Here is a 14,666-nt window from a genome sequence, read left to right as displayed (position 1 = left end):
AAAAAGGGAAATCCGGAAGCCTGCCGGCTCGGTCGGCAGCGGGAACGGCCGTTCGCATCCCGCAACGCCACCGGGAGCCAAAGGCAATAAGCACCGGACTCAAGAGGAGGAGATGGACATTTGACAATTTCTTGCCCCCTTTTGTATTTTCATTGGGTTCAAGCAAAGTGAACGTCGCGCAGTTCCTCCTGCGTGAACACCCGCCGAGAATGAAATGACCTACTGTACTCTAGACGCAAAGGAAACGATGATGTGGGGTACCCGCAGAGTGAAAACCAATGGCAACGTCCTTCAGCGGTAAATGCCTCTCGTTTACTCAGAAATGGGTCATGTCTGTTTGGACGCGTCGCCATGGCAGCGGACCACTCAGTCTTGTTCCAGCTCAGGCTGACTGATTAAGTGGCGGGGATGGTTTTTGTTTTTTTTGTTTTGTTTTCCGTCACATCTTCTCACAGCAAAGCGCTTCTCCGTTGCGGGCAGGAAGCATTGGAGCGAGCCGACTGGATGATTTGCAAGGGCTGTGATCTTTTCGCCGCGGCGTGACGACATAACGCACTCAACATTCTGACATCAAGTACTTAATGTCACTCAAAAGCTTTTCCGAGCCGAACCTGGCTGGCCTCGCTGATTCGAACTCATTATCTTCCAGCCATTTCAAAGCCTTTTGACATTTTCAAGTGCCCCAGGATATCGTGTTCAAGGATTAGCGACTACATTTACCAGCGGGGGGGGGGATAGTCCCCCTCATTCTCCGCAAATAATGTTTTGCTCCACAGCGGCGTCCGTTTTGAATGCTCGGCCGCGCTTGTTCGTCTCACCTGGACACGGTAGCCGGCAGAGTGGCATCGGCGCATGTCGTCGGGAGCGGGTCCTCCGCTCGAAGCGGCCCTCCCCCCGTCGGTGGTCCGGGCGCTCGCTCCCGCGGCCGCGCTTCTCGCCGTCGCCGTTCCTCCTCGTCCTCATTAGCGGCTTTGTCTTTCCCGCGCCCTTCGCTCTCGTTGTCGCTCTCCTCGCCCAAAATGTCATCCACCTATTGAGCGAGACAAGAAGAGTGCAAACGGCGTGACACGATGGTCTCTGTCATGACACTTTGCGCACGTGGACCACCAATTGGTCAGCAGCAGTCTTGTCGCTGCTGGCGCTGTTGTTGTTTGCGGCGGGAACGCCATCTATTCGAGGCTTCCAACAACAGACCTCGCGCCCTCAGCACTTACGGTAAGTCAAACAGTCGAGTGTTACAAGGGCAATCACGGAGCTGGCTGGCGCGCAATCAATTCCCACTCGGCGCCGCGTCGACAATCGACCTGCGATAGACCGCGACCAGTCACGCGCTGTGACTCCGAACGGGAAATGAGGGCGGACTGGAATCGAGTGCCGCACGACCCGGGATTAGGTTCCGTCGCATTTCACGTGAAAAAGTAATATTGTCCTTTTTGAACGGAGGGAAAGCCATTTACAATTCCCGAGAGGAAGTCAGTAAAGACATCCTTCCAAATGGCTTTGAATGAAAAAGCAACGCGCTTCTTCGTTCAGACAAATGGCAGTCGTCGCCGTTCTGAGACTTGAATGTGATGCACGGAAACGCAACATTTGAAGGCACGTTTCATTGGACTTGAGCGCTCTTTTTGAAGAATGAAAGGAAAAAAAAAGGAACAAAAGTGGCCGTGTCATGATGGCGGGCATTTTGCCGTTTAAGATTCCAGGTTGTCGAGTGTGAATGTTAAAAGGCGAGGAGCACCGTGCCATCCAAGCCCGTTGCCATCTCCGAAGCAAGCGCGCCACCCTCCCGGGCTGCGACTTCCAACCGTTCGGCTCTCCGACCGCGCGGCGCGCCACCAAACCGGAGCGGTGGATGCGGGATGCAGTCATGTGCTGTGGATCGCCACCATTTTGAAAAGCGCCGTGGCTCATTTGACCTTTGCTGAAAATGGAAGGGGTAACAATCGCGAGATACGGCGCAGCATCCATTTCCTGGCTGTAATCAAAGGCCACGACGCAAAGTGCACAGGAGGCTTTTCAAAGCACGCCCCCCCCCCAAACTAATTTAGAGGCTGGTGGTCTCCGACTGCAAATGCACTGCAGTCAAAGTGTAATTCCAAGCCAGTAGATTTATTTTGTTTGCAAGGTGAAACATTCTCTCTCTCGCCCTCTCCAAAGAAAATTGAAAGGGGAGCGCCTAAAATGAATCTCGTAGCAGCAACGTGTTTCATCGAGTTGGGAGATTTCTTGAGGCCACTTTCCTACAGTCAGCGTTTTATTGTATTGTTGGGAATCGATTCGAAAGGCGATATTATAGCGGGGGGAAAAAAATGGACTTTTTATTGTGGGTACACAAATAGTTAGGTCTCGAGATATCCTGACAACATATCAAGGGTGACCATTTATGATGAAACCGTGGGGTCGTACTAACCACCCCTGATTGGATTTACTCAGTCACTGGCGGCGAAATGCATCCCACGACAGCCCAAAGCAAGCGTTCAAGGGAATGAATGGGCAAAGCTGCAAAACAAGCTCAAGACTGTACAATAAGGGAGCCTTTTTCCTCGCCGGATGACGATGAAATAAAATACCAACGTAGAACATTGACGAGAATTTGAGGGTCATCGGGCATCCTTAGTTTTGGGCTTACTTCCGACGTCCTCCCTTGACATCCAGCAAGGATTAAAGCTCAGCACGGATGAATGAGACGGATCTCTCAAAAGGCTGGGATTGGCGTGACCTCGAGGCAGACTTCTCCGATGATAGCGGCCTCGATGAGTCGTGTCTCCGAGGGCGTCGGGTGGTGTCACGCAAAGACCTTTTGTGCCCACCTACCACTCACTCATTCATTCATTGATTCAAGTTCCATATTAGCGATACCTTCAGAAAATACTGCAAAGCGCCGCTCTCTACTTTGTGGTAGGAAATGCGGCCCAAAAGCCGGACAAAAATCCAGAACGAAAAACCAAACATCCTGATGGGCCATCTTTAAAAACAATGCTAAGAAGGAATTCCTCGAGTCCGTTATTTCTGGGAGGAACCAAGTTCAAGTTGCCACAGTCCAGCGTGAGCAATTACAAGCGAACGCATTTTGGGAGATGATGTACTGTGTTTATGATTAACACCACAGCGTTTAAACAAACGGATCATGGAAATGTTCCATTCAGCTTTGGCAACAGGTTTTTTTTTCCAAATCACTTCAATTATTGATCTAGCAAAAGTAACAGGTGCCTATATACACTGTAAGGGAAGAGCGACAGTACGAAGGAAAGGCACATTCCATATCATAACACACGCACACATTGCAGCGATTCCTTTGGTGACATAAAGTGCGCGTCACATTTGCGTCGATGACGCCTCACCGCCGGCGACAGACTCCCTGATTTGTACGTAGAGTTACTCGATTCTTTTCCCTTGCGCCCTCAAGTCGGACAACATTTAGGAATGTCACAGATTGACCTTTCTGCTCAGGTGACATTTGAAACGCCACCGATGCAGTCAAAGGACCTTTTCATCGGCGTCATTCCCTAAAATGTTCAGAGCAAACGTTGAACGATGACGAGCCTCGCAAGAAGCGAGCGGCTCACTCGCGACCCCGCGGCGGACGAGCGCCACGGGCAAACCGACGGAGGGAGGGATTCTTTTCACTATTTCTTTGCGCGTCGACTAATCCGGGGCAGGTACGTTTGTATTTCATTACTTTGAGTGATAAGCTTGAGAAGCGCGACCTCTCGGAGATGCTCGACTTGATGGCGTCATGAAAGAACCGCAGAAGAGGCGAATGACATTAGCACGAAGACATCCACGCCACGCCGACCACATCCGACTTTATGGTCGTGTCAAGTCCCATTTACACGGGTGCAATGTAGCGATCGGGTACCAATGCGCCGCGTGAACAGTGAACGCCTCATTAGTCCGCTCGATTTTTTTTTTCCAAATCCCTTCAATTATTGATCTAGCAAAAGTAACAGGTGCCTATATACACTGTAAGGGAAGAGCACAGTACGAAGGAAAGGCACATTCCATATCATAACACACGCACACGCACACATTGCAGCGATTCCTTTGGTGACATAAAGTGCGCGTCACATTTGCGTCGATGACGCCTCACCGCCGGCGACAGACTCCCTGATTTGTACGTAGAGTTACTCGATTCTTTTCCCTTGCGCCCTCAAGTCGGACAACATTTAGGAATGTCACAGATTGACCTTTCTGCTCAGGTGACATTTGAAACGCCACCGATGCAGTCAAAGGACCTTTTCATCGGCGTCATTCCCTAAAATGTTCAGAGCAAACGTTGAACGATGACGAGCCTCGCAAGAAGCGAGCGGCTCACTCGCGACCCCGCGGCGGACGAGCGCCACGGGCAAACCGACGGAGGGAGGGATTCTTTTCACTATTTCTTTGCGCGTCGACTAATCCGGGGCAGGTACGTTTGTATTTCATTACTTTGAGTGATAAGCTTGAGAAGCGCGACCTCTCGGAGATGCTCGACTTGATGGCGTCATGAAAGAACCGCAGAAGAGGCGAATGACATTAGCACGAAGACATCCACGCCACGCCGACCACATCCGACTTTATGGTCGTGTCAAGTCCCATTTACACGGGTGCAATGTAGCGATCGGGTACCAATGCGCCGCGTGAACAGTGAACGCCTCATTAGTCCGCTCGATCCTTGAAGAGTGCTGCGTTGAAATGAGGCTGGTATTTAATTACGGCGCAAATTCATTATGTCCATCGCACCGTGGCAACGTACACAATGGTGCTCGTTCATTAAGAACGGCTGGGGTACTAAAAAGAAAAAAAAAAAAAAAAAAAGCAAAATAGCGAGCGCGCAAGAGACAAAGGACGGGGCTTTGGGCCTCAACGATAAATCAAACGGAAAGCGCACGCGCCTCCAGCTGCGGCGGCAAAGATCTGGAGCTCGCAATTTCCACGTACGCGGAGCGACAATGATCGGACAGATTAGCCATCAGATCTCTCGGTGGAAGGACATAATGGAACAACATTAGTGACATCATTTTCACAGCCGGGGCGAGACTTGCCATGGCAACATACTCCGAGGCCATTATGGTTAGCGCTTTCGTGCCGGGGGGGAAACGCAGCAACACAAACTCATTTTGCGTCTCACTGGCATTCATCTTAATATCAGATGCAACAAACAAACATTTCCAGATTAATAATAAGGGATGAAAAAGAACAAACACATTTGACGGTAGCCTTCGAGCGATAATTACAAGCATGGGCGTGATTGGGACACGTTTCTTTCAATCTTATTGCCTCCGGGAAAGTCAGTATTCACAATGATTTAAATTGGCAATAGTCATGATATTTCACAGTATTAAATCTGCAAAAGTGAGAGATAGATAGGGACACGTTTGCCGGGAGAACAACATAGAAGAAGAGCGTTTTTTTTTTTTGAATTCTCATTCAAAGTTTGTTTCATCCGCAAATTCGTCTGCATCTTTCAATACTTACCTGTGACGGGGAAAAGAAGAGGAGGGGGAAAAAAAAACCTAAAAGGCAAAGGGATGGCACAGCAGTTTCCAAACTCAATTACAGAGTTAACTTGAAATGAGTTATTAACTGCGCTGGCTGTTTGGTATTCCGTCAAAGCGTGACCAATTACAATGACATCCAAGTCCTCGGGGCACACGTTTCATGAAAGCAGCTCTCATTCCGAGACAGAAAGCGCAACCTCCGACCGAGCGCAAGGATAAATAGACAGCGGACACGTCTCCACACCCTTGTTCAAATGGCAGCTTTTGTTGATTTGAAAAACAAAACCAAGATAAAACTAACTTTGTTCCACTCTAATGTGGCCGATAAATGATTTCTTTCTTTCTTTTGGTAACGTTTCAAGAGGGGGTGTGAAAATAAATCCGTTGCACAAGTGTGCACACCCTCTTCGCTCAGAATGAACCCATCGCACTCAAGCGCGTGGGTCAGCACACGCACGCGCCCCCATTTCAAGTGGCCCCGACCAGCCGCAAACTCATTTCACACGTTGGAGCGGGCTTTTCTTCTCCAAAGCAAATCAGTACGGCATCGAGCGCAGGACCGGATGCGTCTTTACCTCTTTATCCATGCTCTCCAGGTCCTCCTTGCAAAGAGTGTACAACGGCATCGTTTCCGACATGCTCGGCTGGCGCTTCCGACGCGACCGCCCTAGCGACTCGTCATCCCGGCTGGGTCCCGCTGACGCATCTTGTTGGCTGTTTGGCGCTCCCCTGAACGACAACAACCTCACTTCACTAAAAGAAAGACCTTCATCCAGGATTTATTTGGCTAAGTTTGACTTGAGAGACCGAAAGTGACGGTGAAGGCCAAGATGATACGTTGGGCAAATCTCATCCGAGCGGAAAGCGGAAGTCTCCGCTTCATTAAATGTTCTTTGATGATGAAAATCAAAGTGGATGCAAATCTGATGAGTCCGTAATCCTTGACTTACTTCAATGCATTTTTTTCCGCTCATTATGAAACAGCCACGCAACCCTCGCACAACCAGCGGGGTGTAATGCTGATGTACTCGAACCGCGGCGTCATTTACAGCGTGGAAAAGCAACAACTCATCACGAAAATGGGACTTTTTACTGTTTTACCGAGTAGCTAAAGAAAGCTATGTCCCCTTTGGGAGTCATTGAGGAAGTACAGTATCTGCACAGTAAAGCAACCGAAGAAGAACGGGCTGAAAGGAAATGCGACCCGGTGGACGTACGGCACTGTATTCACTGATGTGTGACGAATGAGTCTTCTGGCAATACGACAAAGGCAATAACAAGTAGCGCAATCGCCGTTTTGAACAACACTCGAGCCAGCGTTTCCTCCAGCTACTTGATTATTTTTGCGTGCATACAAATGAGAGCGGGAAAAGAAAGCCAAAGACCACCTTCTACTCAAAACATCATCGTGAAATCGTCTCGACGGTACCTGAGAAGCGCCTCCTGCTCTTGTCGATCGGACGCCTGGAGGCAAGGCGCCGCGAGCGACACCGGAGGGGCCTTGCGAATCAGCTTCCCGGTGACAGGGTCGTAGGTTCGAACCTCGGGGGGCGCCGGGGGTGGTCTGTGCTGGATTGAGGGCGGGTGTTGGAAAAGGGGCTTGTGGCGGGAGCTCTGCTTGTCAAGGAAAGCCGCTGGGCTGTTGCTCCTTCAAACAGGAGGGGGGAAAAAAAGAAATCCGAATGACTGATCAGCCAACAACGATTTGAAAGTGGTCACCCATACTGGACAAATAATCAGTCCATCTGAATTTTTCTGAACAGAGTCAGTAGCAAACTCTCCCAAAACGATGATTTTGAATGATTCTACTTGTTGTTGTGCGCGTTGTGTTGACGGCAGATTTTCTTGTCAATCGGCTCAGAAAACCGTCAGGGAAGACGATTGCAAATGTCAAACCTATACAATATTTTTCAAAAAACCCAAGTCGATTGTATTTTTGGGGATGAGTGGACTAGATGGAAAGCGCACGTGCGGTGAACCGAACAACGGATAGTTATGACCCTCTGCAGCCTTGTCATTGCGATTGTTTACAAGTCACCAAATTTACCACGGCTGCTTGGCGTAGTCCTCCTTTAGCGGGAAGAGGTGCTCCTCCACCCTCTCCCAGCGCTCCAGACAACTCCACAGCCAGTCGGGGTTGACCACGTGGAGGTGCTTGCAGCCCAACGCCTGACGGACCTTTTCCGTGCCTAGCGGATGAAAAGGGGCACAAAAGGTCGGGTGAGCTCATGCTCGTCGAGTCGGCCCTCCTAAATATCTGTTCCCGTGACGGCAACGGATGGCTTTTCTTCAGTGCGGGCTACAGGGAGGATTTCGAACTGGCTTGTTTAACGGAGAAAGGAAACGCTCCTCCAAAACATCCAGAGGATGCGCTCAAAAAGAGGAAAAAAATAAAATGGGCTACGTGGAACGAGCTTCATTGGCAGAGAATGCAGATTTTGTTGAAATAGACTCATCGCTGCGGTGTGATTGTCAGACAAAAGAGTTTTACGGGGTTCAATCCAAATGAAGCAAACGTTGCAAAGTCCCGACCTCCTCCGTACTGACGTCCCACCCCCACAAATGAATTCTTCTCGCGCCGCTGTAGAACGCGAGTGATTGCCAAGTGCGTCTCACGGCGCGGCGCGGCGGCTGGCTTCCAAGGCAACGGCCCCACGACTCGCGCTCGCTTGTTTTCGGAGGGGAAATCGAATTGGCGGCGCACGCGTCTCATTTTGAAGGAGCAATCTTTCCCCGAGATTTGCGAGCATTTTGCTCACGCGTGCAGAGTACGCGCCGCACTATTTGCATTCTCTTTATTGAAAGCGCCAACTAACTAGATCCTGCATTTTCTCTCAAGAACAATTTTGACAAAGCTTGGATATACACACTGCCGCCAATACGCGAGTAAGCTCGACATTGAAACAAGCCTCGGATGACCCTCCTTGGATCCCGGCCTCATGAAGCAAAGAAAAGCTTCCGCCGCTTCAGAATAGTTCCTTCACGCAGCTAATGGGCATGTCTCAACGGACTAACCAGAAAAAAAGGACAAAATGAGATGACGACAAGACCCAGTTGAATTCAGTCTCAGTCTGGTTGTACTCACCCTTCAATACATGGCGAAACGTAGTTTCACGCCGATGCGCAAGCTAGTTCAGAACCTCGTAAGCTCCCCTATTTTTGTGGATTTGGGCTTTTGGCGTCGGGGCTCAATTCCTATCGCCGCAAATCGCGGAGGCTCGCGACACGGCCATTCGGGATAAAACCGACAGAAGAACGGCTAAAAGTCATTTTACGCACCCGATTTCGCCGCAATGAGGTGCGTGGTCCCAGTGGGTTCTTGCGAATCCAGAACCAAGTTCTTGGCGATCTTTGCCCCCAGCGCCTTGGCGTGATAGTACTCGCGAGTCCTCTCTATTGGGTAGTTGGTCGGGTACAAGCCGCTGAAGACTATGGTGGCGCCGTCTAAGGTCTTGCTCTTAAGCTCGGGGACGATCTTGCGAATGTCCGGCGCGTCGGGCGCCTGGCTTTTGAGGAAAGCCTCGTAACGGGCGTAGTACTCGCCGTGGATCCGTTCCAGCACTTCCTCCAGGTAAATGAGGTGATCGTCGCCGTCGTTATCCACGTCCTCCTCTTCCTCCTCGTCCTCCATGCTCTGGTCCAGGAGCTCCTCCCCCACGGTCACCCCGGATTGCTCGCTATTCTGCGACTCGGTTTCAGGTTCCCTCCTGTCCGAGCAGCCGTTTCCCAGCTCGGGGAGGAGAACGTCCGAAGCTTCTATTGATTCAGAACTTTGGACTTTCCCGTTTCCATCTTTTGTCTCCTTCCCGTTGTCTTGCGAGGCCGCTTCGGGCTCCGCTTTCTTCGCCTCGCTGACGGCGCCCGCCGAAGGCGCCTTTTCTCTAACAGACTCACTGTCGCTGTCACTGGAAAGGTCAAAGTCCAGATTATTGGACTCATTGTTGGGAGCCAAAGAGTTTGCGCTGTCCTTTGCCTCACCTGTCCTGCTAATACTCCCATCTTTACTAACTTGCTTGTTTTCAAGCCCTCGGGTTTGTGTCGCTGCGGGCTCCTCCTCAGCCTCTGAACGTTTATCCGTCAATGCCTCATCTGGCACAGACGCGGAGGTATGTATCCGTTGTTCATTTGTCGGGACGCCCTGAGAACAGCGAGATGCCGCCGGCCCGTCTTTGACCAACTTTTTCCTGAGGCCGTTATTTTGCTCCTCCGCTCCGAGAGTCTCGTTCACTTCTGGGCTCTCTGCAGCACGGCCTGATGGCTTTCCTGAAGGTGAGCAAGAGACGGGGATCAATTGAGGGTCAAAGACAATCGCAATGACTGAATGAAGGCTCTCGGTCAAGAATTCAAGCCATAAACAAACCAAAAAAATGACACCAGAATAAAGTTTAAAGTGAAGTAAAGTTTGATATGACAAGGAAAAGTGTAATACTGTGACCAAAGAGATGTTCAAAAACGTTCCGTAACGTTGGTGTATTTTGCAGCTATCTACTGTGCACTTCCTTTTTCATCCTCCCTCCCCAAAAGATCTCTTTTATGAAACATCTGAACAAATCCTCAGTTCAGATTTCAGAAAAGGACATTTCTCAAAGAAATTGTTCTTTGGGTAGACAATTGTGTCAAAGTGAATCGCAGGGGGCTGCACTTTGTGTCCTCATTTCAAACTCTGGACTGCATTGAAAGAATGAGCTGACATGAGACAACTGGCTGGCGTGTCCTCTTAAAAGTGGCTCTTCGGGACTGTGGACTGCGCAAGGAACTGGAAGCATCTCCTTGAACGCTGCATTGAATTGGATGTGCATCGCACTCACTGTGCGTCACAAGGACACATTTTCCTGAGAGAGAGACAGAGGGAAAAAAAAAACCCATCTCACTTCTGTACCTTTCTTGGCCATCAGAGCTTCTTGCGAACCTGGCGGCGCGCTAATGTCCCCGATGCCCTCGAAGTAGACGTACTTCTTCACAGTGATGAGGTTGGGCGCAAACTTCCACACGTCTTCACGGTCATCAATGATGCACACCATCGAGTCCCCACAGGGGAAAAGATACCTGGTAGGCCAGTGAAGGACAGTGAGCTTGTTGACATGAAAAAAAAAATAAACACAGTATTCAGCGAGAAGAGATGCAGATGGTTGATTTGTGAAAAGCACATTTACTGTAAGCCTCTCCAAAGAAAATAACTGGACAGATGTGCTAGGAATGGGTTGCTGTTTAGTAAAGTCACTAAACGAGCACCAGGGACTGCTTCCATTCTCTCTCTAAACTACTTTTGGATTACAATTCAATTAGCTAACGATGTTTACTTCGCAGGCACTGACCGCATTGCACAATACCAAAAAAAATCTGCCATGCACTCACGACTGAAAACTTGAGAGCCGTCTATGTGTACACAAACAATGAAGAAGTTATTCTCCTACGAAAGACCCTTTTTAATTGCGATACTAATGATCAGCTTTGTAAATTTGGCGTCCACGGCACGCGTCAACTCCCACCTAAGATTCCCCGTCTTGGAGAAGGGGTCGATGCATTCATCTCTGGACAGGATGCGATGGGAGAACAGCTTTGTTTCGGGGTCTAGAAAGCCTAAGAAAAGAAAGCAAAATAACATATCAGCATATTTTGAAATCAAGCATTCCATTCCAATCATTTCATCGTTCCTCTTGTTTTCTTCACAGGAAATATACGGCAGCTGGAGACCCAGGCTGGCCTTCTCAACTCATCGGAGGTCGTAAATTTCAATTCCAAATGCATTAAACATTCATCACATGGCTGCAAAACAATGCCTTGCTGGGGTTATATACCGCACGGCATGACGGAAGACTGCCGCCTGAATAAAATTGAGCCTATATCACGCTGGCTCATTTTAAACCCGGACCGAATCAAAATTCCGCTGAGGGGACAGATGGGATCCCCCCCCCCATAAACTGGTTTCCATGTATGAGGATGAGTGTTTTATTACAGATTGCTCGGGGGAAGAAATCAAAAATACACATCCTGATGTAGTTTATGCTCTATGGTATTCATGACGGCAAGGTTAAATAAATCGATAACTAGCCAACATAATCACACTTTGAACACAATACATTTGCAGATAGCTCCCCCTTATGGAACCAAATTGGAAGTACAAGTGGTACAATACAGGCCCCCCCCCCCCCACACACACACACACACACACACAAAATCACCCATCAATGAGATAAATGAGAGCACAAATTACCCGCAATGGTGTGTGCATAAAGGCGGCTCCCAAACGTGAAGACATGCAATTCGTATAATTTGGCAATTTTCTCCAGGAATTCCTTGCAATGCGGCCGTAGTCGCGTGTGAAGCATCGGCTCTCCTCGCCCCAACTGGAAGTGGAAAATGCCCTGACAAAGAAAAACAGGCTTTAAGTGTTTGCACTTTTAAAATACACTTGATATAAAATTTTAACTATGCTGTATTTTTTTATGTCAAATTTAATGCTAATTTCCGACTGTATGCCAGTTTGTTCGACACAACACCAATTTACAGACAGAATACATTGCCCGTCGGTCGCTAGAATAGACAGAAGAACAAAGATGCGTAAATAGGAGTAAATAAAGATTTTTCTGATCAATGAAGCGAAATGGCATCACTTCCTGCGGCGCGACTGATGATAACTCACGTCCCAATAATGTGTCGCAACAGATGTGTATGTTATAAAACGGACCTTATTGGACATTTGCTGGCAGTGCTGATCGGTGGTGTGGATGAGTGTCTGGTCCAGATCCACCATCAGGACCAGCTTTTTGTTGCGATGGAGCCGCTGCTGGTCCTCTCGACCTAACTGCTCCGCTTGCTGTTTGGAAGGAACAGATTTTTCGAGGGTAAAGAGATTGTACAGTGAGACCTCCAAAGTCAAATGGCTGACAGCTTGTAAAACGTTACTGACTAGCTTCTTGTTCACAAGATACAGTGATTTTGGTCTTCTTTGACTGGTGATCGAGGATTTGAGCCCATCAGTTGGTGATGTTTGACAAGGAGCACGGAGTGATGATATATGCTGCTACGTAAGCTTCAGCTGCTGGCTGACGGGCAAGTCGCCATAAGCTTGGCACTTGTGGTAGTGAAGTAGAAATTCAAAGGTTGACCAGCAGCATCACTTAAAAGATTCTCTTCGACATCAGAGGTTCTACTGAATTTGACTAGATTACTCTTCCTTTGAGGCACATACAGTAAAATGGGCCTTTAGTGCGCAAAATATCGGAAAACATCGGTGCACTGATATACTCAAAGGCAGTAAAAAGAGATCTATGCGTCACACGGCTCACCTCTGAGCTGACCATCAACTCTGGTACGCTGTGCACCATGGAGACGGTTGCTGTGGAGATGGGAGTTTGCTGGTTTCCATTTGCGCTCTGCAGTCTGAGAGAGAGTGAGAGAAAGCGCGCAAGTGGGTGTTTTGCTGCGTACTTGAGTATATGCTAATTCAGAAGAAAAGCAGCTTTGAAGATGATGCCGTTGAATCAGAAATGGGCTTGATTTCAGAGAAATTGGTTTGTTTCAATGAAACTGGCAAAGGGTGGACATAGCACAAATGAGTTATCACAATAGTCGGCCCAAACTGACACTCAACTGCTGCTGGCGCCACCCTAAGAGTGGCATCTAAAAATGAACATACCACAAACACTATTAACAATTATGGCCACGTTTTAATTTTTTCACGAGATGACAAGTCTTAAAACATGAACGGTGCATAAAAGTGGGTGGCTGATATCAGACATGTTTCGGTTATCAACCATCTCGATGATGATGTCACTGTTGACCACCATCATATTTTTGCATGCCCTTACTGAGTCAGGTCCTGGCCACATTCGGCACACAAGCCTTTCATCACGATCGGGTGGCTGCATCCTGCTATTCTGACAATGACGCCCCTGGAGGGGAAAACAAACAAACCAAAAACAGTGTTTGTATAACAAGTTTCACTCATGTGGCGGTAAAAAAGCATGGACAACAGCAGTTAGCTTTAAGGCATGGTAGGTCCCAAGTTTTCTTTTTGTTGACAGTTATTCCTTCTTGTTATGAGAGAGATAAGGACAGAAAGAACGAATGAGACAGATTATATGATGAGCGTTCACCAGTGCTCGACGATTTAAATACAAGATCCTGCTGAATGAAACATCAATCAAAGACTCCAGCTAAAAACACATTGGACGCGCGCGACATTTTGCGTAGTCAAGTTCAAAGCCACTCAACGACGCTTAAGTTCCGCTTTCAAAGTAAAAGTCTCTTCGTGTTTCTTATTTAAACACAAACGCGTTTCTTCAAATATTAACAGTTGCTAACTGGTACTAATCACGTAAATTCGTTCTTGCAACAAGAATTTGTTGAAGTGAGATCACCAACGAGCTTCGCTAAAACATCGAACAATTTGACTTTGGTAGTCTACCTCAAAACCAGCAGACTGTCACATCATCATCATCATCATCTCAATTACATGTTTGGATTTGGCTACCAAACAAGCTAGCCTTCCCGTTAGCGCCCATGCTTTAGCGGCGTTAGCTAGTTAGCCAGGTAGCATAACACTGGCACAATTCGGCATTTACCACGCTTTCGAATGAACCATAAGAGGCGTCAAACGAGTAACTCACCCAGGAGGTATGACCTGTCCGGGTTGACAACACAGCTCCTTGACGACCCCCGCGCGGTCCGATTTAACCTTTCTCTCGGGTGGCCTGGGCGTCTCTGCCCCCTTCTCCGCGGGTATGGGGACACAGAGCGCTAATACGGAATCCACGTTGACGTGAGAGCCCGGCTTGACTTTCCACTCCAAGAGGCGACAGGGGAGCGTTCCTATCGTACAGCAGATATCCGACACTGGCACCACTGGGCCCAGTGTTAATGCACCACCACAGCCACCGCCGCCAGAATCAGCGGCCGGGTCCTCCATCTGCGAAAGAAAGTCTTTTGCAATGTTTCGATTAAAGAGTGTCCGATCCAAGTCGCAACACTCGAAACATTAAAAAGCGGCCAAGCGCCAGCTTCCACGTGAATGAAAACAGTAGTGGTGGGCTTTAAACCCGCTAGCTTCTGCAGCCGTGGTTCACTCTTCCCGCCCGTAAACAGGAAGTGGCAACACTGCAGGTCGTGATGATAACTTCCGGTAGAGATGACGAAATGGAAATTAAGTTGAAAATGTATCTATTTCTCTGTAAACGCCGTTTT

General features: G+C 48.6%; 1 protein-coding gene across 1 annotated transcript in view; it reads right to left on the bottom strand.

The window, feature by feature from the left end:
- The window catches only part of ctdp1 (CTD (carboxy-terminal domain, RNA polymerase II, polypeptide A) phosphatase, subunit 1), a 26,964-nt gene extending 12,375 nt beyond the window's left edge, over positions 1 to 14,589 (bottom strand). The window contains exons 1-12 of the mRNA XM_019858153.1: positions 14,093 to 14,589; positions 13,292 to 13,375; positions 12,770 to 12,863; positions 12,169 to 12,297; positions 11,695 to 11,845; positions 10,970 to 11,060; positions 10,360 to 10,526; positions 8,760 to 9,743; positions 7,528 to 7,669; positions 6,910 to 7,128; positions 6,056 to 6,209; positions 819 to 1,030 (exon numbers count right to left, since the gene is read on the bottom strand). Of these exons, the coding sequence (XP_019713712.1) occupies positions 819 to 1,030; positions 6,056 to 6,209; positions 6,910 to 7,128; positions 7,528 to 7,669; positions 8,760 to 9,743; positions 10,360 to 10,526; positions 10,970 to 11,060; positions 11,695 to 11,845; positions 12,169 to 12,297; positions 12,770 to 12,863; positions 13,292 to 13,375; positions 14,093 to 14,391 (2,726 nt within the window). The 5' untranslated portion in view covers positions 14,392 to 14,589. The remainder of the gene's footprint in view (positions 1 to 818; positions 1,031 to 6,055; positions 6,210 to 6,909; positions 7,129 to 7,527; positions 7,670 to 8,759; positions 9,744 to 10,359; positions 10,527 to 10,969; positions 11,061 to 11,694; positions 11,846 to 12,168; positions 12,298 to 12,769; positions 12,864 to 13,291; positions 13,376 to 14,092) is intronic.
- Positions 14,590 to 14,666: the final 77 nt, after the last annotated feature.

This window comes from Hippocampus comes, unplaced genomic scaffold (assembly GCF_001891065.2).
Source record: "Hippocampus comes isolate QL1 unplaced genomic scaffold, H_comes_QL1_v1.1 scaffold429, whole genome shotgun sequence".
Classification (NCBI taxonomy): Eukaryota; Metazoa; Chordata; class Actinopteri; order Syngnathiformes; family Syngnathidae; genus Hippocampus; species Hippocampus comes.
The sequence above is the reverse complement of the archived record's forward strand: the minus strand, read 5'-3'. Positions and strand labels throughout refer to the sequence as shown.